Source organism: Westerdykella ornata (assembly GCF_010094085.1).
Source record: "Westerdykella ornata strain CBS 379.55 unplaced genomic scaffold EI97scaffold_20, whole genome shotgun sequence".
Lineage (NCBI taxonomy): Eukaryota > Fungi > Ascomycota > Dothideomycetes > Pleosporales > Sporormiaceae > Westerdykella > Westerdykella ornata.
This window is the reverse complement of record NW_022986870.1, coordinates 363,910-391,322: the sequence shown is the minus strand read 5'-3', so window position 1 is coordinate 391,322 and position 27,413 is coordinate 363,910. Positions and strand designations below refer to the sequence as shown.

Sequence of the window (27,413 nt, the reverse complement as noted above, 5' to 3'; positions counted from 1 at the left end):
CGCATCTCACCCTTACTATGCAACAATTGTGCGGCCTTCCCCAGCCATATGCATTGACATTCACCCATCCGCTCATGGCCGGCGTTAATCACGCGTGGAATTATTTCAACACGTTTTACCAACTAAGGTAGTATCAGGTAAGTACAAGGAATACATCAACGATAGGTAGTAGATATCAAAAGGATAATTTGAAAAAGGGGTGCTTACGTACAACGTGTGTGAGTCAATTTAGTTAGCCCACACGTGATCACGCGACGTGCCCGCGAGAGCAGTCCCGGGTTCCGACCCTTAACAGCCCAGAGATGAGACAACAGCGGCAACATGAAGCCCATTGTCTGCGTAATCCCGAGCTCCGCACACAATCGTCGAGCAGCTCCCTGATGTTTACCCCACTTCCGCTGCGGAACCAGAATCGAAGTTGACGTTCTCCAGCTGCATCTCTAGACCGGGCCCTACTACACCAAGCCCTCCATTCGCTATACCACGGATCTCTACCTATCCCAATCCCTTGCAGCTTCTTTCCTCCCCGGTGTTGTTCGCGTTTGGTGAGAGCCTTTGCTCCGGATCTTCGTTCCTGGCACCGTCTTCAGCGTAAACAGGCGGCCTTCACGACGAAAGAGCGTTCCTGGGACTTGAGGCCGCTGCCCGAGACGCCGCGCTCGTTGGGTCGATAACCACGGCCGCTCGGGTCTTCCACCGTGAGCCCAGCAGAGATCCGGCGGCAATCTAGGAAGCCTGAGATGATTCAAGCAAATCCACCGAGGTTGTCGCCTTTCGTCACACAACAGTTACCTTGCTCTGACACAATACTTGCTTACAGCACTCGGGACGATCTGGAATATAGGGCGACAGCTACTTGCCAATACGAACAAACTGAGAATGCAACTTCAACTCTGCTCGTCAGGGTAGCAACTACCAACGATCTGCGAACCCAACGGTTGAATACCCGTGCCTGCTCGTTCGTACGCGCCCCACGTCCCTCCTGCCCTGAGTCTCAGTCCTGGGCTCCAACAAACGTCACTCCTCGTCAACAATTCGATCTCATTGCTCCGTGCCCATGTCTAAATCTACCCGATCGAGGGGCTGCTTCTGGACGACCCTGAAAAACAAATCTTTTTGCACATCGCCAACGAGGCTGTCGTTACGGGTCTGCCACCAGGAGTAGTTGAGTTTGGGTCGTACCCCCGGGGCGGGCCGTCGAACAGCGTGCAACATTTTGTCCAATTAAGTTTCCCAGGGTTCGCACACCAGAACAAGAGCAAGTGGACATGTGCTACAGAGCTCAATGATCTCCAGGAGCTGTCTATGTCGCTTCCGCAGGTCCGGCGAACCCATCTTCTGTGCGCTGTAACCTAGCCACAGATCTTCATCGAGATCCTCGGCTGGATTCGAGATTGTTGAAATTGACACCATCGTCTGTTGAACATGTGGAAGATAGTGACCAACCTGCCCAATCGAACCCTATCTCGTTTCCTCTACGGATTACATTCGGCTTCGAACAACCTGTATTTATCCTAGGGTGATTTCTTTATGCTCTCATATGCATGCCCCGGCGACCTGCGCCAAGCATCGAATGTCTCACCCAATGAGCTTCTAGGGGGTTGAGCATCCTTCGGAACCCGTCTGACATCTCGCAACCGGCCCGGCCAAGTGGTCCCAACATGTGCAACTCCCCCATCTCCCTATTTAGGTACCCAATCACGAATATCATGCTTACGCCACCTCGTACCAGGGCGGCATGTGGTAGGTATCTTTTCGCATTGGAGTTTATGCATGGCGAGTTATCAAGGGAATAAATGTGTGTAAAGTTCTCCATTTCCTCCATCTATTCTACTTCTCTTAGCCGACCTCCTTTTCATTGTCATATCTCAACTGTGTCTGCTGGAACCGCTAGAATTAGCATTCGTCTTGAAATCGGTGTGGGGGTTGGCGAGAGTTGGGCCAATCCTCGATTGAGAGCGAATCCTAACGATACCCCACGGCGTCCCGGAGGCACGGAGGCATTGTTGTCAACTAGCTTGTGGAGTTCCGGATCCTTGACTCTTCCCGCTTTCAATTAATTACCGTTTGGTAGACTGAGCGCGTTACTTCGAAGTTACACGATATCTCCGTCCCCCTCAAAACGACAATGTTTCACATCCTTCTCCTCTGTGTGCTCGCAGCAGCGCAATCGGTATCTCCTCCGCCTCCACCGCCCTCGGGGCCAAATCTGGGATACAGAAAACTATGGGACCTCCAGAACATGTTCTGGACGCGTTTCAAGTATCCGAACAATGTGGCTGAAGCGATGAGCCTCAATTCTACCATCTTCAGCGAGAATGTATGTCACGTTCATGTGTAACCAATTCAATCCTCATCTTATTCGAGTTCGTCTGTTAAACTCCAGTGCTGACAGTTATAGGTCCAAGGTCGCGTGTCTGATACGCGCAACTTTGAAGGCCGTGAGCTCAACACCGAATACATCTTCGGTCTTTTTATCCCGTCTGAATCAGTGTCCGTGATCGGCCGGCCCGGGGACTACGAGATTCTCCAGTTCGCTGCGAACCAAAACATCGCGGCGGCTACGACCCGGGTCCAGTTCACATTTCCCTCTTTCAAGAACCTCTCTTTTCCCGTGGTCATTGATACTTGGCTTACCTGGAATGAGAACGACGAAATCACTCAGTATGACGTTGTTTTCCGGTGGTTCGGATATCTTCTCCAGACCCTCCTTGCTGCTGGTGGTGATGGCACGCCCGAGGAGAACGCTCATCACGCCGCACAAGCCATAGCGACGTCCATCTGCAAGAAGCACGAGAAATTCTGCACCGGTACGAACAAGCAATACGATTCGTTCGACCAGTGCTTCAAGTTCCTCACGCAAGACATCCGCGTTGGCCAAAGCTTTGAACTGGGCATGGACACGCTACTGTGCCGAAATGTTCATGAAGTTATGGTCGCATTTCGCCCAGAGGTACACTGTAGCCACATTGGGCCCACTGGTGGCGGGATGTGCGACGATACGATTTCGTACCAGACGAAAGCTTCGGAAGAATATTTCACGAATTCAGCTTGGATTCCGTCGGCAAATGATTTATAGATGGCAGTCCGAAGCCCTGCGATTGGTAGGTTGTCGGTTTGGAATAGATCTTTCGGGCGGCTTCCGAGGATAGTTCATTCTTCTGGGTCCATTCGCTGTGGGCTCATATATTATGTAAGTACAGATGTATTCTTGTATTACTTTTTGTAAACTCTCGATTATAGGTTTCTGTCAGTAGATGGAGTTCTGGGGAAAGAGGAAAGTTTACGATAATGCAACCAAGGGGACTCAAGCAACAGTTTATGCCAGTCGCTCTACAATTTCTTCGTATCTGTATTGGTTTGGTAAGGGCGACCAATTTCGCACCGACACCCGGACAACGCTGGCAGAGCCATGCAATGCCTAGTGGAGCACCGCCAGCTTGGTACAACCTCACGACCCAAACGCGGCTACAGGGCCTTCAGCGAGAGCCTAAGATACTCTCCTTTCCCGCAACGATGGGTATGCCCAGCCAGGTTAACTATTGCAGTCCGTCTGGTATTGGCCCGAAGAATGTCCCCTGATATATCCCGAACTGGCGACACGCCAAAGATACGTTCTCCCAATCGTTCCGTGTGTAATGAATTCATCACAGTACTGAGGACGTCGATCCTATGCCTCGTTGCGCAAGTTTGCAGCGCCGTGATCTCTGCTACTGCGAACCCTGCTTCCCCCGTACAGCATTGGAATACTATTCGCCCGTTTAAATGCACACTGGTTGCACGACCCGTCGTTTTGACGATAAAACGAGGGAGACATTGGACTTTTACAGGCGCAGCTGCACGACAAACCCGCAACGCTATGATCGCCAGTCTACTCTGGCCACCACCGCAAGTCGCTGGGACGGGAAGCTCAACATCTGTAACTTGCCCCCCGATCTGCAGCAAGCGGTGCCCCTCTTCGGCCCTGCCTCGATGCAGGACAAAGGGGCATATCTAGTTTCCGAGGGTTGCATCTCTGCTCGCACGAGAGGTCTGGAGGGAGAGGAGTATGCCTGAGGTGTTTGAGGTTGATGAGGGCGTAAGGGCCGTGGATATACTGGGACCAGCGTTACATCTCGGAGGTGCCGTGCAGGGGATCGGAGGAAATCTGTGGTATGCTGGCATAGGAACGTTTCGTGATGGCAACCATAGTTATTTATAGGACAGTTCGGTCTGAGTTGCCCTGTTGAGGTTAAGTCTGAAACTGTGGGGTTAGCGTCTTTGCAACACGTATGGTCAAGGCCAGTTACACGGCCACAAGCTGTTTCTTTCAGCCAAACAAAAAGGGTTATTTGTCGCATCATTTGCCCATATTTATGTGGTCGAGGTATACAAAGCTTTTGTCATGTACTGGTACGAGATATTTAACTGTTAACTAACCCAAAGCGTAGGGTACCACGGCACAGGCTAGTCTCCGCCTGCCAAGTATCCACCTGGGCACGCCGCTGTGCAGGATCCACGCCCACTCCCGACACAAACGTTCCTCACTCCTACGGGACTGAATGAGCGCCCGGACAGCCGTTTCCCTCCAGCACGCACGCCGTGGCATGATCGATGGAGCCGAGCTGATGCTGTGAACACGTCCGCGAAGCATGCGCACCCACGACTCCCCGAGCGGCCACCGAACCGAGAAAAGAGATGCACAAGCGGATGGAGCTCTGCTGGGAATCAGGACAGATCTACGGGGAAAAGGCGCTGCTAGGGAGCATGTCGCAGGCGACGCTGGGAATCGGGATACGCTGGCCTTCTCGCGCAGCGCTTCGCCGAACTCCCTCTCCACCGCGGACGACCAGGTCGACACCCATCTGTCGGCGTCCACTGGAGCGACGCTCTCCTCCGACGGATCTGCCCAGACGGCTTACACCACCATGAGCGACGATGACAGACCTCAAGCGGTGACCAGCGCTCCCTACGCGCACCCCGCCGTGACGGTCCTAGAGCTGACGTCGAACACGGCGTCATCCTCTGCGCTTCCGGACACATTCGGCTTTGATATATCCCGCCAGGGCAGCTTCATCTCGCTCTATACGGCCTCGAACATCTGGCTGATCAAGACGGCGCAGCTCCCTCGACTGTGGGCGCGCACATTGGAGGTCAAGCGGAAACCTGTCGCGGTGGACATCATGGAGGATGGATCTCTTCTGGCTGTCCTCTCGCGCCCGTCGCAGGTGGACTTGTACGAGATCCAGGGCGAGCAGGATCGATCAATCAAGAAGAGACGGACAATCATGCTCGTACATGAAGCCTCGTCAATGGCGCTCTCGCCGGACGGACTTATCCTGATCACTGGGAACAATTATGGCATTGAGGTTGTGCCTATTGGGCCTAACGCTTCGGAGTCCAGCCGCAGGACACTCTCGGGCCCTATCGGAGAAAAGCTGCAGTTTTCCGAGGATGGACGGACGCTCCTGATCACGGGATGTGCGCGCAGGTCGAGTAGCTCTTCACTGTTTGTCCTCCCAGGTCTCTACGATGGTCCGCTGAACGAGGAGGGGGTCCCGATTCCTACGCCGCCAGACGCAGCGTGGACCGGATTGGTCCTGTTCCCGGACACTACGCGTATCGCTCGGCAGGCCACACTGCTTCCAGATGCGGAGACGGGGCATATCGACGGGCTGTTTGCTTTCAACGCAGAGGAGGATACATGGGGTATCTACGATATTCCGACCCAGCGATTCACCAAGAAGAAGATGTTCCTGCCCGACCAGCAGCGGTGGACGAGGGCCGAGTTCCTGGACGACGCAATGCCCGCCGTCTCCCCGAGCGCAGATCTCGCAGCTGTTGCTCTGAGGATGCGTGGGACCACGAGCATCTGGATCTACCAGGTTCCGGGATGGGACTACAAGCCGAAGTCGCAGGCCCTCGACGCTATCCAGCCCTGCTTTTGCATCCCGATATTGCGTGAGAATGCCGATATCAATCAAGAGATCACAGCGCTGCGGTGGGTAAGGGTCGACTCCAACATCCAACGACTCGTGGCGGTTGGCAATATCACGACCATTACCTCAGAAACGGATCGTCCAAGTGTTCCTGAGGGCTCAAAGGCGGTCATAATCGCACTCGACTTCGACAAGACGAAGCCTGTTGGGGTTGCGCCCGAATCTACCAGGACCGAATATGACCTTGATCCACTGTTACCAGGAGAGAAACTCCCCGAAGGCTCAATTGATTTCGAGAGAGAAGTCGAGTTGGTGCGGACACGAACGCTGGCCCAAAGGAGAGCGCAGGACCAGCTTGCGGGCAGGAGGAATTCTAGAGGCAGCACCCCTGGTCGGGCTCATACCAGCGCCCATCGCGACCGTCCCAGTTCTATCCGCCCGGCCGTTCCCACGATTGTAAGAAACGACTCCGACGAGCTAACGACGGAGGAGGCGCAGGCCGCTTTCGAGGAGCCATATGATAACACCCAACCTCGCTCACAGAACTCCCTTGCACGAGCAGCAACTGTAGCAGCCGTGTCCCCAGCCAACCGGCGGCATCTGCGAGCTCTTCCGTTCCGACCCCTCGAGTACCGTCGCGCGGACGGACTTCGAGAATTTCCCCACGAGAGCGATGCGGATAACTGGGTGCCCCCTCCACCAGCATACACGGCTACAGCGGAGGCTTCGCAGAGTGTCAGCTTGAGCCATCCCACCGCACCACCGATTCCTGGGCGCTGTCATCCCGGTTCGGGGAGCATCATTCCCGGTGTTCCTCTGGCTGCAGGCGCTTCACCTTCGCAGCCTCCATCCACAGGCCCATATCGACGGGGAGGCAGCTTCCAATCTATCTCATCTACCGACCTTACGGTGGAACCCCGACCACGCCGCCCATCGCTCGTCCATCCTTCGACATTCCCGTCACCGCAATCCTCCGGACATAGTCGCAGGCGAAGTTCAGCGGCTCGTCAACATTATCCACCTGCCGCAACAGTGCTGCATGAGCGCTCAGCGTACCAAGTCTCATCAGAATATCACGCCGCCGCACGCACTGCTGTCCCTGGTAGGCGCCGCATAGAGAGTACGGTGGAACTGCGGCCCCCGCCTCTTGTTGATCCTGCATTCCTACGGCGTGGTTCTGCCCCGGACGCAGCACTGAGTCCCCCGGCCACCTCTGGAGCACCACCGCACAATGCACCAGCAGCCTACCATACTCACCCAAGGGGGCCCCAGTCCGGACGCATGATGCTACCTCGTCTTGCTACGAACCAAGGCCCTCATGCGCCGGGGCCTCTCTCAGCACCTCCACTCAGCCATACTAGGCAGGCGGGGGGAACTTCCCGTCCGGACGGCAGCACCGGCACTCGCGAGAAGTCGGCATTGAGGAAGATTGGATGTGTATTGATGTAGGGGCAGTCGGTCACTGTTTGATCCTTTCTTTGCTATGTAAAGTGCAGTTCTTTTGTCTGTTTGGCAGCTCCGGCGTGCATATATACCCCAGGCGTTTGGCGTAGTTGGGTTACAAGGGATACATACAGCGTATACGGTGCAGCGGGGTAGAGGAATAGTATAATTGTGATGGTATTGGGTTTTTTGAGACTCGTATCGCTTCCGTTCGCTCGTTCCCTCTCAAACAACCATCCAAACTTTCGATAAAAAAATCCCCCTTCTCAACGTCGTCCCGCTTGCCTTGCCCTCGAGCGCAGCAAACATCCACTCATTTGCAGCTCAAATACCTCCCACTCAACACCCCCCCCTACTACTCCTTAACGTAACCACAGGCAAGATGATGCACCAGCAAGCCCCTCGTCATCACTAAGCGTCTCTTTCCAAGCCTTCCTCTGATGAAGTATTCGCAATGGCGTGTTGTTGAGGTGAGGGGTATGGCATCGGTTGGTGGGAAGGGGATCGTGAAGTTGGGATCTGCTGTTTTGGTGGGAGTGAATGGGGCAGGGAATGGAGTGGAGAGAGGGAAGAGGAAGAGTAGATGACTGTAAAAAAAAAGGAAGAGAATGTGGACGGATGACGAATTGCTGCTACGGGTTCGAGGAACAATACATGTGTGTAAGTGGTGCCGGAAGAGGGGATTCCTGTCGTGCCACTGCTGCAAACGACATCGATGTCGACGTTGCGAATCGAGCTGCAAGGGCGGGAGATCGGCCTGGCACAGCATACTGGTACGACGCGGAATACGGAAACGTAAGAACATGAAAGACACTGCGACTCATCATCGACTCATTGACGCGGCAAGAAATAACAGAGGAAGAAGCAAGTAGGGGTATATGCGACGATCTCATTCACTCCACCACAACTATCAACAACACCCATCCATCTCACTCATTAAACATTGCCCACCCACCAACTTTCCCACAAACAAAAGAGCATCGGCTATCTAGCACCGCGCATCCAAGCCAGAAACGAAAAATCATAACCATAAATAACGATCCCATATACACAAGATCCGATCCAATCCCTACTACCAAATCAAAGCAGATACGGACAGGGAAAATTGATCATATAGGAGGTTTCTATAGCATGAAGAAAAGACCAGCAACACCGGCCGCAAGACCGAGACCAGCCTTGAGCTGGCCCGCCGCACCGGTGGAATCAGCAGGAGTGACACCAGAGGAGGTGGGCGTGGTCGGGCCGGTGGGGTAAGTGGTGGTCTTGAGAGAGGAGGGCACAGTGATGGGCTTGGTGGGCTGAATGATGCTGGAGTTGGAGATGGGGGCGCCAGTGCTGAGGATGCCGGTGTAGGAGGCCGAGATGGTGGCAGTGGCGGTCGGGGCCTTGGTGCTGGCGTTCTTGGAGGCCGAGGGAGTGCCAGTAGGGTAGCCAGAGGGGGTGCTGGATGGCTTGTAGCCCTCAGGGACGGTGATGCCGAACTGGGTCGAGTCTGGCGGATGTTAGGAAAGGACGCAAATGGGGTCTTTTCGGATACTTACATTGGTACTTGCCGGTGACGTCGTCGATGATCTGGATGCCGTAGCCGGTGGTCTCGGTGATGCCGGGGCCAAACTCGGCGGGAGGAGTCCACACGAGGCTGCCGCTGTTGGGGATACCCTCAGCAATGGGCTCGCCGACGGGGACGACGTTGTTGGAGGGGCCCTTAAGGAGCAACAGGGAGACGGTGTGGCCGGGCTCGGTCGGCTGCCAGGTGATGGTGAAGGGCTTGCCCGCCTCGACGGCCTGCGCAAGTCAGTGTCAGGTCTCGCTGATATCCATTCACTGTAGATACGATTCCCATACCTCGTTCAAGGGGCGCGTGATGGGGTTGCCCTCGGGCTTGTCGCCAACGGGCGGGTGGAGCTGGGCAGCAGCAAAGGCCGCGAAAAGCGCGACGACGGCAGACTTGACGAACATCGTGTGAAGTTGCGAGGGTGCGATTAGCGTATTAGGCTGTAAAAAGAGCGACGGTGTATTTGTAGTAAAGAGCGACGGTTGGAGAAAGAACGGCTGAAGACAAGTCTTCGAGGCTGAGCACACGCAGGCAGCGGTGAGGAAGTATTGACTGGCGAGAAGAGGTGGGAGGAGAAAGGAGAACGAGGTGGTGAGAAGCCCCCATGATTATATTGCATCTCTAGTGGAGGGCCAGGGGAGGAGCGTTGGGGGGTGAGAGCTAGCCCCATAGGGAAAAGAGTAAATTGTTGTTCCTGCCGCAGCGCTGAGCATCTCACCCAATGACGGATGATGAATTCTGCCGGTCTAGCCCATCTCCGCTAGAGGGATTCGGGAGTGACCTATAGCGCGGCCCTTAGCTCATACCTGACACGAGGCCCAAAGTCCGGCACCGCCCCCAGCGTTCTCGATTCGATCAAGCTTCTTTTGGCGCGCTCGCCTGGCAAAATTGAAATCCTCAGCCCATTCGCAGCTAATTTCCCAGAATAGCTAGATGCCTTCACCGGAATCGCGAGTTGGCGTTGGGACATGTCAGCGCCGCAGCACCCCAGCCGACGGAGCGTGGAGGAAGAGTGGAGGAACTCTCCAACGCGTCGAGAGCTGAAATCGAACAGACCCCCCAAAAGAAAAGCTACAAAGGAAAGGAGACGCCACACTCGACGGCGCAGAGCGTGCTCAACAGCGCATTGCACGCCATTTGCTGTGCCTCAATGCCATCGTCTGCATGAAACGCGCACACTCGCTAAACCACCGTCTGCGGCCTGAGGGATGGCTCTGAAATTGCGAGGGGGAAGTGTCCAGTGCTGCCTGGAATGCGCCGTTAATGTTGCATCGTTTTGTTGGCCGTCAGCGTGAAAAGGGGGAGTAAGACCGCTCTCGTACGTACTGTCGAAGGACTGTTCCAACAGACGCAAACGCCGCTCTGGGTGAAGCCCTCATCTTATCAAGGCCCTTTGCTGTTTATCAGTGTGAGACAAATCGCACGGTTGCAACCGGTTCGCCGATCCGCAGATGGGCCCTGAAGCCGGACATGTGGGCCTCATCTGGTAGCCCCTGAGACGCCACAGTTACCAGCTTGTGGGGCGCAGCGAATGTGGCGCAGCACTGACTCTCCATTTCGCGAGTCACCAACAGAATGGCAAAGATCAATGTCGTACGGGATGCCAATTCTATCTTATTGATGTGAAATATAGGTGGTCATATCCAATACATGCACATGGCGTCCCTCATCTTCGCTACCAACCGATTCTCCCAGCCCTGGTTTCATATCCATTCGACGGATCTGTTTGACGGGTGGAACAAATGATGGGGCGCCTGGCTGCAGTCAAACGACTGTCCGACAAAACCTTCGTCTAGCGAATGCAATGGGTATCCTTGAAGGAGATTCGTGATTCGTTACGCGGATACAGAGCACAATCTGAGGTCGTGATGATAGATTTACGGGTGAAGCTCATCATTCTATGTCACGCCTAGCCGCACTGCCCAGGATCTGCAGAGCCGTCAGTATGTCGCCTTGACATCAAGATCAAAACAACTCACACTTGCGCGCAGTCAACGGTTGCGGGAACAGTCCGTTGGCAAGCAACTCCTGCATGTGCCATTCCGGCGCACCTTCGTTCTTCCACGTCCAAAAGATCCAGCCGGATGCCTTCTCATAGGCGTCGAGCTGTGCCTCAATGAACCGTCCGATATTGTTCTTGTCCTCGTCCGACAACGCCGCAACGGTCCCAGAGTACTTGCCAGTGCAATCGCCGACCTTAGGCGCGCCGTTGAACGTGCCGTCATATCTTGCGCCCTTGTCTTTGCCGTTGAGCCATTTCGCGCAGTCGGTCATGGCACCCGTCCACTCGCCCGAGATGGTCCATTTGTTGTTGCTGGCCATCTGGTTGCCAAAGTTGCACGCTGCCTTGATGTGCTCCGCAGGGCTCATGGCAACCTGCCCGTTGTCGAAGATCTCGTAGTGGTGCGTGTCGAGCATCAGGTTCCACATGCCTGCGCCCCAGTCGTTCCACGAGGTTACGCCCTGGAACGCATCGTGGAAGACGACGGCGACGTTGGAGTCTTTGAGGTTGCCCCAGCCGTCCATGTAGAACTGGCGGACCGTGTCCATGTTCAGATTCGGACCCAGAGGCTCGTTCAGCAGCTGGATGGCCGAAACAGCGGGGTGTGAGGCAAAGTCGTCCCGGATCCTGTTCAGGACCTTGATCGTATGTGGAACCGAGTCTCCTTGGGTCCACAGGATCTGACCGTAGCGGCCCGAATTGTCGAATCCGTTCTGAGAACCAGGAGCTATCTCGGCGTTAGTGACGACGAAGATCGACAGCAGGCGCACCTCTACCTACCACCGTGCAGGTCAATCATGACTTTTAGACCGGCTTCTTGAGCCCAGTCCAACGCCTGACCAAACTTGTCATACGCGCCTTGAACGAACGGCTCGCCATCGATGGGGATGACGCTCCAGTAGCCGATTGGGATTCTCACGTGATTGAGACCGGCAGCAGCGATCTGCCTGAAGTCGTCCTGAGTGATGAACGAGTTCCAGTGCTGTGACAGCTTGCTATAGGCGGCGTCCTTGCCCAGGATCTGGGTGAGAGTGTACTCGTCCACGGCAGCGGTTCCCTCGAACATGCTGGGAGTTATCCACGGCTCAAGCACAAACCAGCCGCCTAGGTTCACACCGCGAACTTTCTGGCCGTTGTAGTCGAACTTCAGGTCCCGTCTGGCATGGGTACTGCACGGGTTAGGCGAGTCAAAGTACGCAGAACGGACACATACATGGGCGAGGCGTAGGAGCTCACTGAGAGTAGTCCAACGACCCCGACGACAGCCTTGCGGAGGTTCCACATGGTGCAGTGCAATGATTGTGCTGGATCCTGAGGTTACAAGCGCATATGCGTGTGACGGGGAGGACTGTATCCAGCAGATGGATAGCGCAAAAGTCGCACGATGGCGGGAAGCTGTGTCTTTAAGAGCTTCACCGCCCGTCTCCACATCCCCATCACGAGGATTATTCCATCGAGGCATGATCGGAGCGGATCCCAAGTCACCTGTCCGGCGAGAAGCGATCAACTTGGAAGCTGTGGAGAAAGCTACTGAGACTGGCGACATGTGCACATCGTTACTCCCGCGGAGTGGAATGGCACTCGGATCGACCGTGACTGACGTCCTGTTCTCAGAGCGATGTGCAATTAAGCTCCATTCACAGGTAACCCCATACTTGTGGTTATCGGTGCTAGCCCAGGTACCGTCCGATCTCGCGGTTTGATTCGCGAGACGATTGCTTATGATGGGATGATCGACCTGCGACTAGCTGCGGCGGGTTGGGTCTGAGAGCGATCAACGAGAAACAGAAGAAACTGGACTGCATCCATGAATACTGGCTTCCGTAAGGCGGTATTGTTGCGGGGAGGGTCCTCTTGTGGCTCAGATCTGCGAAGTCCTTCACCGTAACTCACCACGTGGTGGTCGACATACACAGTATGCCAAGAACGGTAAAATGCTGTGGCGAAAACGGTGAATGCTGTCGGATAACAGTACAGTGCACACGGCATCAGCCAAGCTCTTTCGAACGAATTGCAGTCACAAGAGTGTTCTCCCTTTGAAAGAAAGGTTGGATGTTTCCAGCGGATTGAAATGCATCTCGGGTAGCTACGTTAATCATTTACAGCCTGGGCGATGACTTCATCAGCAGGACAGGATTGGACGGCGCGTTCCCTGAGGCCATAACAGTACTGCGGTAGGACCGAAGAGATTTGCATGATTGCGATCCGGCTGAGAGACTCGCTTAGAAGGTCGTGATGGAGGCTCAGAGCCATGCCTCGTGCATCGGGCACAGTGTGTACAGCGGTTGTCGTTGTCCCGTTTCGTGTCGAGCTGTGAGTGGTGGCCCAGCTTTTCGTCAAGAGGACATATACGGCGACACAGATGGAGCGGCTGATATGAGATGGTACTGGGTTGGGAGAACGAGAGATGGAATTTTTACAATCCTCGGCTTGTGACATCAGATGCGGGTGGGGCAGATCTACGATGTAAGCAACTTGGTACGACGATACAGAACTGTGTTGATGACGGGAGCTTTGCCGCATATTTTCCGCGCTTGAGAGGTTATTTGAGGTGCGAAATTCAGTGGAGCACGTAGCATCATGGATGGTGTGAAATATATGGCCTTGTTCGGAGTGCAATTAAGCTCGCGTGGGTTCCGTTTCGAATATGTACTCTGGTACTAGATACTTTAACCTGCCTTCAGCACAGTCTAGCTTATCAAAGAGGCCAAGGACGAACGCATAGCAATCGGGTAATAAGAAAGCGTCGGTGGATCCATAGAGTTCAGTCTACAATCGTCGCGATGTAAAGGTTGAGTAGACGTCGGGAGGCACTGCACCTAGATCCATTTTGACGCTTTCCTGCCATTCTCCGTTAATACTTTGAACTTTTGCGTCCGTGTAGTGAGAGCTGACTAGATCGCATTATCTTTTGAGGTTTGGAAAAGTGGCTTTCTTGACCATCCCACGTTCAACGCGCAGACCACGATTCATCCGCTCGACGCCTGAACGGGATAGGCTCGGCTTAGTCACAGTCACGGTTAGTTAGGGACTCCGCCCATTCCCACTCAGCACGGTTACGTGACTGAACAATACAACCCCTCGATACAGTACGTGAACATACTGACCAAAAGTCCAGCATCAAGAATGGGCCGACAGTAAGCAAATCATATCGACACACCAACCCCGCTGACACCTCCAGCGCCAATCCAGACATCCGCCGTGCCTTTCAAGAGTTCCAGGACGCCGACACTCCATCCAAAGTGAGTTTCTCTCTTCGCCCTCCCACGTCTCCTCCTGTGCCGTGATTCTTCACTCCACGCGTCTCAACAAATCCCCGCTGACCCATAAACAGTGCAACAAGGTCAGATGCGTGCACTGCGGCTTCGTACGCGCGAAGAACACGACGCGCCAGATTGAGCATCTCCAGACATGCCAGGCCTATCTCGCCTCGCCCGACGCGAACCACATGTTACAGACCCATCCTCACGCATCCACCCAGGCAGAGAAGGCAAACAATGGCAGCGGTAACATCTTGACCGGACAACAGCCAAACCCAAACCTTCAAGTCCAGCGTCGCGGCCCGAACAAGAGGGGACGCGAGCTGCTCGCTCCACACCCCCAGATACCGCAGAATGTCATGCCATCGTTGACTGCTCATCTGCTCGCTCGCTGCCACCACGCTTTCATTCAAGCAACTCAGCAGCCCTTCCTCTCGCATGCTGGCTGTGGCTCTCTCGCGGTCGGCCCCCTCACGCAATGGCTGGTGCAGGATGGACACTACGCAAGAGGATACATTCGCTTCGTCGGACAGCTGCTGGCAAAGATCCGCCTACCGCAGACTTCAAACTCCCAGTTCCACCCGATGTTCAGGACCATGGATCTTCTCATTTCCGCCGTGAACAACATGCGCCGCGAGATGCAGTTCTTTGAGATCACAGCAACGAAATACGGTCTAAACTTGAGCCCGGATCCGCCAACCCCGATCACGCGGGCGCTCCTTGACTTGTTTATGAGTGCGAGCAGCTCGAGCGCGTCCCTTTTGGAGGGTATAGTGGTCCTGTGGGGCACGGAGCATGTGAGTTTCCGGTATCGAAACAAGTAGCTTCTCTGACACATCGTAGTGCTACCGATCAGCGTGGCAGTACGCCTCGTCGTTCAGCTCGTCTCTCTCCACCCCAAGCAACGAATCGCACATTGTTGCCCTACACCAAGCGCTCATCCCGAACTGGACATCACCAGCGTTCAGCAAGTTCGTCGATGCCACCCGGAATCTTGTCGACGAGCTCGCCAACAGCACGACCACTCGGGACGGCAAGGAGGAGATGTTACGTTGCGAGGAGATATTCCGACAGATATGCTGGCTTGAAGAGCGCTTCTGGCCGGACGTCGACGGCATGGGCGAAGAAGACGAGAGCGCGCGTCTAGGCTCTACCGGCATGGGATCAATGGGTAACACTGTGGGTCCCATGGACAGCAGCATGAACGACAGTGCCATGGGCGGATCCACCATGAACGGCTCCGTAGGCACTGCCAATATGACTGGCCAGGGAATGAACGCCTCAGGCATGAGCGGTGCAAATATGAACGGCGGAGATTCGACCCCTGTAAGCGACGGCCGGAACAGTTTTGGAGGTCTTGACAGTGTTGGCCAAGGATCGTAGTGCCGTCCTGAGACAGCCGTGACCCCGAGTAGTTCTGTCGATGGCATATATGATGCCGTAAAGGACGACAGTAAGCCAGCCGGGTACACGGCCGAGGTAGAAGAGCCGCGGCCGCCGACGGAGTGCGAGGTCGTCCACTGCGCGGCTCGACAAAATACCGGATAACGCATAGATCGGGAAGCCTGGAGTAAGCCGGTTCTCGATTAGGGGCCAACCATGCGACTCCGCTCTTTTCCGGTATCGCCTGTCCTTATTGGATTTCCAATGTAGAAGCGCTGGGCCGCTGTATGTTCTTTGTCACGGCTACGGCCTTCGTTTTTCTTGTCTTTCCAGTTCCGCCACGGGTCAAGCGTCTGGGTTGCTGTTCTCCATGCTTCAGGCGCTTAGGGTTATCTCCAGGGGAAGCAGGTGTTCGTGTGCTGTTCGGAATGGGATATCAGTATTCGTTTAATGATTAGTTTCCGTGAAATGGACTTCGTAGGTCGTTTGATAGCTTGCCATACTTTTACTCTGCGTGTACTCTTCCAGACGTTTCTATCTCAGATAAACGCAAACATCAACGCGAGCCGCACAGATGCAGCGACGATGAAATTATCTTCAGTGCTTCTTAAAGAGTTTTGATATCAGAGGAGGTGAGGGTGCTAATACACGTTGACTAGCTAGTTATTCAGGACATTAAGACCCGAAATATACAGTCAGGGTCGCGGACTTTCAATGGAATGTGCGTGCGAGGAGTCCAGCTCTGCTGTGATAGATCGTGTCATCACATATCTCTCTAGCAGAGTACAACTATGCCCTCCTTGGAACTTAAAGCCATATAGAGCGCATTTCATGATACTAGTCCTCCTTTACGTCAAAGAATGTGCCCTTCTGTCCACGTCAGAGGCATAGGCTTGGAACCATGTGACCCTAGATGCTGAACATCTCCTCGTCACAAACCCTGGGAGGATTACAAATCATACGCTGTCCCGTAATTATACACCCTATCTAAAAGCACTACGAATATGAGAGGGGTGCCGTTGAAACAGAAGTCCATCCTAATATATACATCCCTGAAGACGCCGATAATGCCATGCCATTAAATCCGCTTTGCCCCACCCTTATTTTCTCCTGTTCTGGCTCATGCTCAAAATCTGCACCATCCGGATGAAAATGTTCAGGAAGTCCAACTCGAGCGAAATGGACTCATTGACAGCATCCTTCCTGATGACGCCCTGCTCCGCTAATCTCGCATGGTGCAGAACCTTCTGGACGTCGTACAGAGTGAAGCCACCGAAGACTGCTAGACCTCCGTAGAGCCAGATGTTCTCCGTGAAAGCGAGAGTCCTGGCAGCGGTGACGGGGAGGACGAGCGGAGCGAGACCGGAAATGGCGACGATGGCAACGCCTGCAAGAAGTGGTCCGCCGAGGTAGAGGTACTTCTCCTGCTTAGCGGTGGCGCCAACGAAAGCGAGGGAGCCCATCATTCCAGCAGTGTAGAGACCGGCGCGAGCGAGGAGAGCGGGCTGGAAGAACATGAGTGGCGAGAGGAGCATAGCTTGCGTGACATTGAAAGCTCCCCACAGGGTGTACTTCTGGACATAGCTGTGGCATGTCAGCAGAGCTCGAATGAGAAGGTCGACCAACTTACTTATTAGGATCAGTAGCCATGCATCCGTACATCGTTCCAATACTGCCAACAAGACCCAAGCCGAGCACAAGCCACGGGTTCGCCGCCATCAACCGGAAGCTCCATCCACTAACGTGCAGCTGGCGGGCAGCAAGTCCGATAATACCCACGCCCAGTCCAGTGTGCATGAAAGTGTCATTCAGGTATTCCCGTTCATATGCAGGCATTCCTCCATCTTCACGAGTCTCTCGGTTGAAGATTAGGTTGATTCCGAGCAGAGTGGCCCCGAAGATACCAGCTCCGAAGAGTAGACGCTGTCGCAGATCGCCCTGCGCAACGGGATTGTATGCAGCCTGCTGGTAGTTTCTCCGAAATGTAGCGCGGAAGACATGTTGCGACTTTGAGAGTGAGGGGGCGATTGTGCGTTGACTGAAGACGTTCGGGGATTGCGGCTTCGGTGTCGCTTGGTGGAATGCTCGCACCGTTACTGACTGCGAGGGCTTGGAGAGCTGTCGTAGGGTCCCTGAAAAAGCGAACGGTCGCCGAAGAATGAAAGCCATGTTGTGTGCGTATCGAAGGTCGGGTTGAGGACCGTGTAGACGTGGTGTAGGGATCTTCTGTGGCAGGTGTGGAAAGGCGACGATGACGTCCTAAGATTTAACGGTTATTGGATGAACGGTTACTAAGCAGCGAAGCCACTAGAACATCCCTCGTTATTGACGCTGCAACCCGTCTCGATGTCAGCATACTAACATTCTCTGGCCGTTACAAACGTTATCTTTAAAAGGGAATAATCCGCACTAGTGGTATGTGTTTGTGTAGTTAAATGACGAACATCTGTCCTGACCCATCCACAAGTCCACCGCCACTCAAGGTGAGAAGGTCCATTGACGTCCAATCACTTGCGGAGCTGTACATCTTTAGCTTGACAACTCAACTCTGCTTTCGGACCTGGGGCCAACATTACACTTCCTCTATCACTGTGGGAAGTCAATGTCGCGGCGAGGACGGAAAGAAATGCCAACCTTGTTCTGGGACTAACCTAGAGAATCTGTACCTCTCATTGATTTCGCCGTGTTAGGCCCCACTGCCACCGTCTTTCGATGCCTGATACCTTTGTCGATAGAAGACGAAAAAGTACCAACAGCCCACCGTCACTAAGGTAAATATTAAAGTTATAAGGATATAAATCCACAGGTAACTTGAGACTCTCGTTTTACCCCCTTCTCCGAACCAGTCAAAAAACGTCATTGAAAATACAGTCTAGGTTGATTGTGAGCATGAGTTACATGGACGGGGACGAGCACTCACAGCAAAGAATGTGCCCGGCAGAAACACCATCGTTACCAGGGCAATGGAGCGCATGACCTTTGAGTCTCTGTTGGTGGCTAAGGCAATTTCCACGTTCGTCTCTCCATGGGACTGCTACTATGAGCTTCATACTAAACTCAGACTGGACACGTACCCATTGAGTAGCCATTGCCATACCATCAACACGCATTGTGCAGTCTCTTATCTTCTCATCGTAGTCGTCTCTTATTGCCATTATACGACGTTTGATCTTGTCACCAGCTTCACGCATCAACGCCGTATATGCTCTTGATTTCTCTGGTATACTTGCGCTCAAGAACTTCTCGTTCATTGGGTGCTTCTCGTCGACCGCACTGTTAGTGGCAGTTGGTGCTTCGCTATGAGATGGACACCAGTTGTGGTCTCCGTAGAGGGAATATTTGCTCTCCCAGACATTGCTTGATCCAGTGTGCGCCGTCATACTGTGTATATTGAAAATATTGTTCGGCACATCCGCCTTATCTTGTTTCGTGCATCGGTACACGTCATCGCTCAACTCCGTTGCATGGGTGGCCAGTTTGCCTAGCTGTGTGTTCCAGCTTACTAGAGAGTTCCTCAGGTATGTCAAGTCCAGCCATGACTCCCGCTTGTCTTCGTTGCGACGATCTACTTCCTCTTGCGAGCTACGGAAGTTTGCAGCAGCGTCGTTGAGCTCCAGAATCTTTGTCTCAATCTTGTTTATTGTGGTTTCGACAAGTCTAGTGTGTCGCAACACCTCGAGTTCGGCGAAGATACCGGGCAACAGCAGAGGATGTGCTGCCTCGTAGGTGACACGTCTAAGCCGTCTGATAATGTTCTCTTCCGTTTGGAAGGGGCAGCCATAGAGGATGGAGAATGTCAGTCCGCTACCTGGGAAATACGTCGCCGATAGAGCAAGGTCTTGATCCCAGGCATTGCTTGAGCGACAGGAGTAGACTAGCAGAAATGATTAGCATAGGTTCGTACAGTGCTGGAGCTATACGATCTTCTCACTGTATGCTGGCTCGGACATGACCGCCTTTTCGCTCGAGAAGTACGGTACATCAGCACGACTCACGACACGTGCTATCGAGCCATGTATGTGGAAGCTGTGTGCGATAAACTTGAAGGTTTCGTAGGAGAACGGCAACGTTCGCAAGTTACGGTTCCCACCAGGGCGGCTCTGCGATGCACCTTCTGCGGACATGGGCTGCTTCCCGTCAAGGCCTGCATAGGTATGCGCTCGACGTAACTTGAATGGACCGGGCGACTGCTGATCAAGGGCCGCATCTGATCTCGCAAGCCAATCTTCTATCGACGTCCCGGCAGATGGTAGACAAGAACGTTCTCCAGCTCGTTTCGCGAGTCTGTCGTGTGTCAGTCCAGTACCTCAGAAAGTTATGGCGCTCCGGATATACATCAGTATGAGCCCGCTATCACAGTTGTTCATTCCTTGGATCTCCTAGTATACATAAGCAAATTGCGCAGCGTTTACTTTCATCACTCACATGTTCAATCCAACACTCCCAATCTTTCGATGACTCGAGCGACCAGATGCGAGCTTTGTACTACGCGACGGTCAGACAGACCGTGTCTGCAGTTATGAAGCGGCACACTCACGCCTCTACTCTTCACTATCTTGACGACGGTGGTTTGCTTCGGCTCATACTTGAACACTTTCCGAAGGTCGGCCTCACTTAGCCCAACATTATCCTGCGCCCAATCCATGTGTTTGCGGACAAGAGTACTGACTCAAGAGTGCCGGAAGACTGAGAGATTAAGCTCCAACTATGGCCATCGCTGGCCTTATTGACCTGGTGCTCCGGTCAGTTCCCAACGGCACTGTGTTTTGGTGGCGCGGGTAACAAGCGAAGCGTTCCAGCTGACTGGTTTGCATTTGCGGAGTTCTCGCGTCGTCCGAACGCGGTCCCACCACTGCATGCTGGGATATTCACCGGTGCCACGACACGTAGCACAGCGAGGGCAACTCTCCAGTCGTCTCCTGTGTCTGTACGGACACCAGCGGCAATGTTTGTTCGAGTTAGCTAATTGATGTAACCTACTCAAAGCGCCTGTAGATTGACGTGTGCACACCAAAACTTCTCGAATATCACTCAGCCTCGTTCTCAGCCTCACGCGCTCGCCTCCTTCGACAATTTCGATATCCAGATCCTAATACAGGCTCATACTCCGAAGAGAAATTCTCTCAAGCACTCAGAGACTCGTTATCCATTCCAGAAACAATGAAAATTGTCATCACGGGACGTTATACGGACCAGGCTACGATGGAGAGCTATCTTGCAGGTATTTTCGGGTGGGGAACTGTGAGGGTGGAGGTAGTGCAGCCCCTGCTTAACCATGGCTCCAATTGACTTTGCCATAGCAAAAGCGTGGTCGCTTCATATGTACCATCCCGCGACCAATGACCGCCGTGAGCTTTGAGCCGAATACTTTCAAGTTCTTGTCAGAGCGGCTGACCAGATCCAGTGTGAAATCGAAATGATGGAAGAGATGCTGAATGAGCATTATGAGGGCTGATAATATTGACGAACGGACTGGACTACGAGAAGCCACTGCCACAAATTGACCACCACAAGTGCGATTGCGAGCAACATCTCAAACGAGCCATAGACGTCGAATCAAGACAAGACAGCGGTGCCACACGGCTGACTTTTTGAGAGACTTATCCCAATACTGGAGAAAAAGCTATTGTGTACGTAATCGCTAAGATGCATATTCCATGGCCTGAAGCTCATCGGGACCCATCGACTTCCGGACTTCGCCCCTGTGTACTTTGAGACCGGCACCCTTATGTATCTGCACATTGCCTTTTGCCGTGTTGTTGAGCTCAGCCTCAAAAGCCACATCTTGGGTTAATTCTCTGAATTGAGGGCATGGTGTCTGACAGTAGCCTTTTTCAGCATTAGAGACTCTGGAATGCATTTCTTCGATCCTTTGAAGAAGTGCACCGGACCGAATTCTCTCTTTATCTGGCGTGAGAACTATGATCATTTCCTGTTCAATGATGTCCAATAGTTCATGAAAGTATTGCGTGCAGCTGGGCGCCGCATGCAGCTTGATGAAGTACTGAAGAATGGTTAAATCCCGCGTCGCTTTCGTAATGTTGATGAGATGTATGACGCACCTCTTTGACCGTATCTTTCACTTTTATGACGTACTTATCCCCCTCATGCTTCTTCTGCAGGTCGAAGAATATATTCAACTGGACGCCCGATATGTATACTGCAAATCTGTCTTCGCTGAACTGGTCCCGCAGGGCTCTTCCACCCAATGCCCAACAAACCATCTCGAGCAGAAGGCATCCAAATGTCCATATATCATACGAGCGGGATATTTTGCCTCCTTCAAGATCGCATTCAGGTGGCCGGTACCCTGGTGTTTGAGGAATCGCCTCCCCCGGAATATTTGACCGGGTCAAGTCCGAATTGAGGGCGCAGAGACCGAAGTCCGAGATAACAAGAATTCCTTTTGGGTACTTCGGTGAAGGATAGAATAATATGTTCTCTGGCTTTATATCACCATGCCGTCCGTACTTCCGTTCCTCCGGGTTCAGATGGAGATGCGTCGGGTTATGGATGAGATTCAAAGCTCCGGTCAGACCGAGGATTTGGGCTGATACCCAATGTACGTCATCAAATCTTATCTCTTTCGTCAAAGGATCGATTTCCACCTGGTTAGTTTCCCGTTTCCAATACTTGTCAAGGTCACACCCTGCCCAAGGGAACAACAGACAATGTTGCCCTTCCACGCTCCAGGACATCAGTAGAGTAACCAGATGATCATGGAATGCCCCACTGAAGCGTTTCAGCATTTCGACCTCTCTCCAGAGCTCAACATCTTCTTTGTCCAGCTTGGATTTCTTTCTTATGATCTCTTTGACAGCAAATGTATCATGAATTTCGATCTGGCTCCGTCAGTTGCGGGTGAAGGTAGATAGCAGAACACATACAGCTTGGAGTGCACCGTCAAAATCGTGGCATTCACGAGGGACTGTGACTCGGTACACTGTCCCATATCCACCTTGGCCAGTTCTAGTCCGAGTGGTCCAGGGCATGACGACTCCGGCATCGAAATCCTCGTGCTTCACAGTCTTATCCGAGTTTAGACCCAAATGTACGACATCAAGCGACCGCTGATGCTTATCAAAACTCCCGCGATCGTGTATACCCCATACAGGCACGCTGAAGCAATCTAGCGGAACATTGGGAGAGGACTTGCGAGCCAACATGCACTTCCCTCGCTTATCTGGATTTGAGATACACCTCACGAGAGGGATGTCGTTGTCGCATACTCCGGCCTCCATGAGCCTGCCTATTTGCTCTCCTTTCCCGACCAAGACGAGACCTGCAAACATCCTGAGATAGCGATTTCCGGTTTCTCCCAAGCCCAAAATTTGGTCGGCGTAGTCTTCCTTGGTTCTACCGGCAAACATTTCAGGCCACTCTTTCTGATAGTCCGCGAGCTCCTCCATGATTCGCGCTTTGGTAAGGATGCGCTCCAGTAGCGTACATGGCCAAAACTCCCCGATTGCCGGATCTTCATGAGGAAAGCTGCACTCGCGCAGGAGTTCGTTCAAGCTATCATAATCTCTACCTTTACGCTTTGCCTCAGGCTGAGGTTGTGGAATTTCTACCCTTTCTTCTGGAGGTGAACTCGACTCCAAATCCGGCGACAAGGAATTTACGAGGATGAGTGGGTGCTCCATTCTGCTCCTGGTGTTTCGAAAGAGCTCAGGAACAATCCGACGATGGAGTTCGCGACTGGCAAGGCTGTACGAGGCAAGCAAGGCTACCTCTCGGATCAGGAGCGTATTGGACGTGTGTAAGGCATTCCGTCTCCGTGCCTGGCCAGCCGGTCAAGATATAACCCAATTGCGCTTCCACGGGTTTCCGAGATTCGGCAGCTGGCGTCGTCTGCCTCGTCTTGGGTCACAGTCAGAAGCAAATCCAAAGTGTGGCTTTAAAGCATCCAGTCCCTCGCCTTGCCCTGTTGTAGGCTAATGGTGTGGCGTAACACAGCGTGATTGGAGAAAACCCGTCGAGTTACAGCCTGAGCACGCACACCGGTAGTCCTCCAGCAGGGAATCGAGTACAGCGTAGGGCAGACAGCTCTCCGAGGATATCGGGAGCGAAAATGACTGGTCGGGACACGGACACGGTCGCCATCTGATTGCCTTCTGGTTGCCTTGACTGCGCTCTCTGTCTGACGGCAAGCTGAAGTTGCGTGATACACTGTCAAAGGAGGCAAGTTGCGACGGTTGGTTCCACTTCACTGCAAACTGATCGTCTTTGATGATTCTTCACTGGGAGAGCTGGCGCTTGAGTCTCAGTGCGAGACGCGACTGCCTGTTGGAGGCTTGGAGCTTTCCATGTGGGTCCTACCTTCTTAGTGTCCGCAACCTTAACCTTAACTCGACCTTTAAAATCAACTACATGATCGACACACTCATTATCATGTTTCTACACCAACCCAATGCACGCAGAGATATGTTTCGTTTCGATTTCTTGACAAACTTGCGCCTCACAAAAGAGTGCTTATGCAGAGCCACCGGCCTCAACAGACATCAACAGTGATTCTTCGGCTGCAACCATGACATAACTGGACTAGCAACCAGATGCGGGAGCTTGAGACACCAGTCTTACCGTCCTAGGCCCCGTCGAATTAGCTTTGTGTATGCAATCGAGAGAGGCGCCCAGAGGCTGTTTGCAAATCTCAGAAATACCCAAATGGCGCAGCTAGGCCATGGAGACAAGGACCCAGTCTGCATTGCAACGCGGATCACGATGAAACAACAGTCCAACTAGGGAATGCTCGAGGGCCTAGATCATGGTGCCAGCCAACCAACGCGCCATGTCCACCGCCCATTGTCCCGAGAGCACACCTTCTCGGACCGGTCAGAATTTGGATCGGAAGGCTGAGCTGAGTGGCTTGTCTTTCTGCAATCGACACGAATATATGCGGACCGCCTCGTTGTACCGGGTTTTGAATCCAGCTGATAACAGTAATTTCGCATTTGGCAACAGATAATGTCACCTTAGACGCCAGGAACGAATAGTGACTGTCAAACTCCTTACATGGACCAAGAAGTGGCTTCATCAGTGATCGTCCTCTCCTCCTTCTTCAAGAGGATCCACGAGGCATTATCCGGATAACATGTAGTTGGGCGCTAGGCGTACCGGAGAACTCGAGTCTGTCTCTTCGCCTTCTTAAATGTCCGACGCTTTACCGTACACCTCTTTCTGACTTTGCGCGGGCTTCCACTCATAGTGGTGCTCGCCCTTCTTTGCCTGCTCAGTCCCCTTCTCGCCCTTCTTATCGAACATGTGGCTCCCAAAATAATCCAATTCGGCTTCGTAAAAGCTTGTCGGAAGGGATGTGCCAGTAACCGTCTTGAGGTATTCCAGCGTGCCACTCAAAGCTGGAGCCACTTGGTCTGTTTCCACGGCCTTCAGGACCACACGCCTTAGGGAGGGGAATGTCTTCCCCACGTCTTCCATTGTGCGAGGGTTGAAAAGGAGGTCAAGGGATTCAGACCCCGGATTTGAGAGCAAAACCGGGCCCAGAATATGGTCGGAGATGTAGTCGGCCTGAATGATGCAGCCTGCCCGCCATATTTTCCAAACGTTGCCGTAGTTGATATTCCATTGATGCTGCTGGTTAGCCCGCGAGATTACATTCATTCCTTGGATATAGCTAGCCAAGCACGCTGCGTATGTCGCTTGCCTCAAATCTTCAACAAAGCCGTCTCGGTCCTGCACCTTAATTTCGCGAGGCGGAAATCCCCCTTTTGTAACCTCGTTCGCGCGCTCGCGGTCGCCACGGTATGCCGAGGCAATGCGAAGTGCGTGAGAAGAATTGAGAGTGATCGCAGGAACGTGCAAGTCGATGGATTCGGTGTTGCCCCAAATGCCTGTTCCTTCTTCACCGGTCACGTCTTGTACAACTTTATCAACGATTTCCGAAATGACTGGCGTGCGTTTTTGATCAGGCTCTCTTTTGTATGACAAGTCCGCTCCAATCGAGATAAGAAATGTGCCTCTCTGTTTATATTCAGCAGGTGCTTCTAGTATAAAAAAAGGATGACCTACGAATTCGCCGCTCTGATTCCATTTCTTGAACACATCTCCAATCTCCTCGTACCCGAATCCCACCTTGCGAAGCATTTCCCACGCCTCCGCAATGGCACTCATCATCCCATGCTCAATAGCGTTATGCATCATCTTGACATAATGACCTGCTCCTCCTTTTCCAATGAAGCCAACACAGGGGCTGCCGTCTTTGTCTTTCGCTGCAATCTTTTCCAGAAGGGGCATGACGTCCTCGAGCGCAGACTCGTCTCCACCGGGACACATGGAGGGCCCTGATCGCGCTGACTGGTAGCCGCCACTAACCCCGCAACCGATATACCGGATTCCCACTCCTTTCGACTTCTCTTGACGGCGCTCTGTGGTCTGAAAGTGCTCATTGCCGCAGTCGAGTATGATGTCCCCTTGAGAGAGGTGAGGTGTCAGGCCGTCCAGTACCTTGTCACCAACATCTCCATGAGGTATTGAGAAGACAAACAGTCTTGGGCAGGAGAGAGAAGCGCAGAGGGACTTGTAATCTGTGACGGGAATCAGTACCATCAGACCCTCGAACGGCCCGTCGTAATTGGAGCACCTTTGAATTTTGTGAGCATCTTATGATAGCCAGACTTCTCAGCTTTGTCAATAGCATCATCCATCATCTCCTCCGACGGGTCCTGAAGTGAGACTTTCACACCATTCTCAGCGAGGAGCAGAGCAAGGCCTGAACCCATACTCCCACACCCAATCATGGCCACCTACATTCACTATGAACTCATTGTAACCTTGTAAGTACAGTTGATGGCCTGCATAACTTACTGAGGTGAATCGAGGTGGTTCCGCCATTTTGACTTTCTTTTGCCGCGCCTTTCGGAAATCAATGTCTAATGCGATAATGCTAGAAGATAGAAGGACAGCAACAAAAAGATAAGTGAGAGAAGACAGCGGTGGAAGAGAAGGATCTTTGTAATAGAGCCAACCGTCGAGAATGGATAAGTCGTACATCCTCAACATTTCTATAACAAGTTTGCAGGTGTGGTCTCTAACCTCAGAGTCGGATAGTCAGCCTGACGTAAAGAATGCCCAATCCGGTTAGCGGTTTTCCTGAATCTATGTAAGCGAAATGCGGGAACTCTTCTGGGGCACGGAGTTCTTGGCGTATTCCCTTGTTTGAGATCCGCCACAACACCACGACTGCTCTATTCCCAGGGACAGCTTCGGACGCAGCTACGGACCGCTTAGGTTGGCATTCTTACGCAATCTTACTGAGAAATCTCCTCGCTTCCCACCCGGCTGCGCATCCTCAATCATGGCTGAAGAAATGGAACTAGACCAGCCCGAACGCCCTCAAGCCGCCGCTCCAAGTTCCAATGACGCCCTTACAGCGATGGGTGCGACTGCCGTACGTTCGATCGAAGGCTGGATCATCATCGTCACCAATGTACACGAAGAAGCTAGCGAGGAGGACCTACTGGACATGTTTGGAGAATTTGGCACAATCAAAAACTTGCACCTGAACCTGGACCGAAGAACTGGTTATGTCAAGGTAGGCTGGCTGCCGCACATTTCCTGTTGGATTGGTTGATGACCCTCTTCATAGGGCTACGTCCTTATCGAATATCCCACGCTCGACGAAGCGAAAGCAGCCATCAAGGGCGCCAACGGCCACGAGCTCCTGGAGCAGAAAGTGTCAGTCGACTTCGCGTTCGTACGGCCGCCGCCGGCCAACAAGGGTGGACGAGATCGCGACAGGCGGGGAGGCGGACGTGGCGGTAGGGGTCGAAGCCGGAGCCCGGATAGGGATACAGGTGATGCGGAAGAATGATACTTTTCATGTCCGTAGGATACAC

General features: G+C 53.2%; 11 protein-coding genes across 11 annotated transcripts; 5 read left to right on the top strand and 6 right to left on the bottom strand.

Moving 5' to 3' along the window:
• Positions 1-1,732: 1,732 nt before the first annotated feature.
• On the top strand, positions 1,733-3,479 carry EI97DRAFT_435269 (uncharacterized protein). The gene is made up of 2 exons (XM_033798819.1): positions 1,733-2,320; positions 2,402-3,479. Exons 1-2 carry the CDS (start codon positions 2,129-2,131, stop codon positions 3,077-3,079), a joined length of 870 nt encoding a protein of 289 aa, XP_033651976.1. The 5' UTR covers positions 1,733-2,128; the 3' UTR covers positions 3,080-3,479.
• EI97DRAFT_129284 (uncharacterized protein) lies at positions 3,247-4,202 on the top strand. The gene has a single exon (XM_033793101.1). It carries the CDS (start codon positions 3,413-3,415, stop codon positions 3,995-3,997), a length of 585 nt encoding a protein of 194 aa, XP_033651975.1. The 5' UTR covers positions 3,247-3,412; the 3' UTR covers positions 3,998-4,202.
• A 735-nt stretch (positions 4,203-4,937) lies between these two features.
• On the top strand, positions 4,938-7,103 carry EI97DRAFT_345652 (uncharacterized protein; the record flags this gene model as incomplete). The annotated part of the gene is made up of 1 exon (XM_033794779.1): positions 4,938-7,103. A coding segment is annotated over one exon (2,166 nt), but the record flags the coding sequence as incomplete, so codon positions are not given.
• A 1,382-nt stretch (positions 7,104-8,485) lies between these two features.
• On the bottom strand, positions 8,486-9,320 carry EI97DRAFT_451746 (uncharacterized protein; the record flags this gene model as incomplete). Its single annotated transcript, XM_033800364.1, has 3 exons — positions 8,486-8,853; positions 8,903-9,146; positions 9,207-9,320. The coding sequence occupies 3 exons, from the start codon at positions 9,318-9,320 to the stop codon at positions 8,486-8,488; spliced, it is 726 nt and encodes a 241-aa protein (XP_033651973.1).
• A 1,193-nt stretch (positions 9,321-10,513) lies between these two features.
• On the bottom strand, positions 10,514-12,251 carry EI97DRAFT_435267 (glycoside hydrolase). The gene is made up of 4 exons (XM_033798818.1): positions 12,132-12,251; positions 11,699-12,087; positions 10,908-11,645; positions 10,514-10,855 (listed from the first exon to the last, which is right to left on the bottom strand). Exons 1-4 carry the CDS (start codon positions 12,200-12,202, stop codon positions 10,815-10,817), a joined length of 1,239 nt encoding a protein of 412 aa, XP_033651972.1. The 5' UTR covers positions 12,203-12,251; the 3' UTR covers positions 10,514-10,814.
• Positions 12,252-14,044: 1,793 nt separating this feature from the next.
• EI97DRAFT_444172 (heme oxygenase-like protein) lies at positions 14,045-15,561 on the top strand (the record flags this gene model as incomplete). The annotated part of the gene is made up of 4 exons (XM_033799882.1): positions 14,045-14,055; positions 14,100-14,160; positions 14,253-14,975; positions 15,022-15,561. The coding sequence occupies 4 exons, from the start codon at positions 14,045-14,047 to the stop codon at positions 15,559-15,561; spliced, it is 1,335 nt and encodes a 444-aa protein (XP_033651971.1).
• A 649-nt stretch (positions 15,562-16,210) lies between these two features.
• On the bottom strand, positions 16,211-17,751 carry EI97DRAFT_422561 (bax inhibitor family protein-like protein). The gene is made up of 2 exons (XM_033797091.1): positions 17,192-17,751; positions 16,211-17,145 (listed from the first exon to the last, which is right to left on the bottom strand). Exons 1-2 carry the CDS (start codon positions 17,728-17,730, stop codon positions 16,662-16,664), a joined length of 1,023 nt encoding a protein of 340 aa, XP_033651970.1. The 5' UTR covers positions 17,731-17,751; the 3' UTR covers positions 16,211-16,661.
• Positions 17,752-18,058: 307 nt separating this feature from the next.
• On the bottom strand, positions 18,059-20,505 carry EI97DRAFT_435263 (uncharacterized protein). The gene is made up of 7 exons (XM_033798817.1): positions 20,099-20,505; positions 19,987-20,046; positions 19,897-19,940; positions 19,493-19,845; positions 18,636-19,435; positions 18,482-18,592; positions 18,059-18,433 (listed from the first exon to the last, which is right to left on the bottom strand). Exons 1-7 carry the CDS (start codon positions 20,204-20,206, stop codon positions 18,248-18,250), a joined length of 1,662 nt encoding a protein of 553 aa, XP_033651969.1. The 5' UTR covers positions 20,207-20,505; the 3' UTR covers positions 18,059-18,247.
• Positions 20,506-21,103: 598 nt separating this feature from the next.
• On the bottom strand, positions 21,104-23,497 carry EI97DRAFT_129182 (kinase-like protein). The gene is made up of 3 exons (XM_033793100.1): positions 22,449-23,497; positions 21,624-22,403; positions 21,104-21,565 (listed from the first exon to the last, which is right to left on the bottom strand). Exons 1-3 carry the CDS (start codon positions 23,202-23,204, stop codon positions 21,203-21,205), a joined length of 1,899 nt encoding a protein of 632 aa, XP_033651968.1. The 5' UTR covers positions 23,205-23,497; the 3' UTR covers positions 21,104-21,202.
• Positions 23,498-24,705: 1,208 nt separating this feature from the next.
• EI97DRAFT_381513 (6-phosphogluconate dehydrogenase-like protein) lies at positions 24,706-26,297 on the bottom strand (the record flags this gene model as incomplete). Its single annotated transcript, XM_033795805.1, has 3 exons — positions 24,706-25,539; positions 25,588-26,102; positions 26,159-26,297. The coding sequence occupies 3 exons, from the start codon at positions 26,295-26,297 to the stop codon at positions 24,706-24,708; spliced, it is 1,488 nt and encodes a 495-aa protein (XP_033651967.1).
• Positions 26,298-26,884: 587 nt separating this feature from the next.
• Positions 26,885-27,388, top strand: EI97DRAFT_451748 (RNA-binding domain-containing protein; the record flags this gene model as incomplete). Its single annotated transcript, XM_033800365.1, has 2 exons — positions 26,885-27,109; positions 27,164-27,388. 2 exons carry the CDS (start codon positions 26,885-26,887, stop codon positions 27,386-27,388), a joined length of 450 nt encoding a protein of 149 aa, XP_033651966.1.
• Between the last annotated feature and the right edge of the window lie 25 nt (positions 27,389-27,413).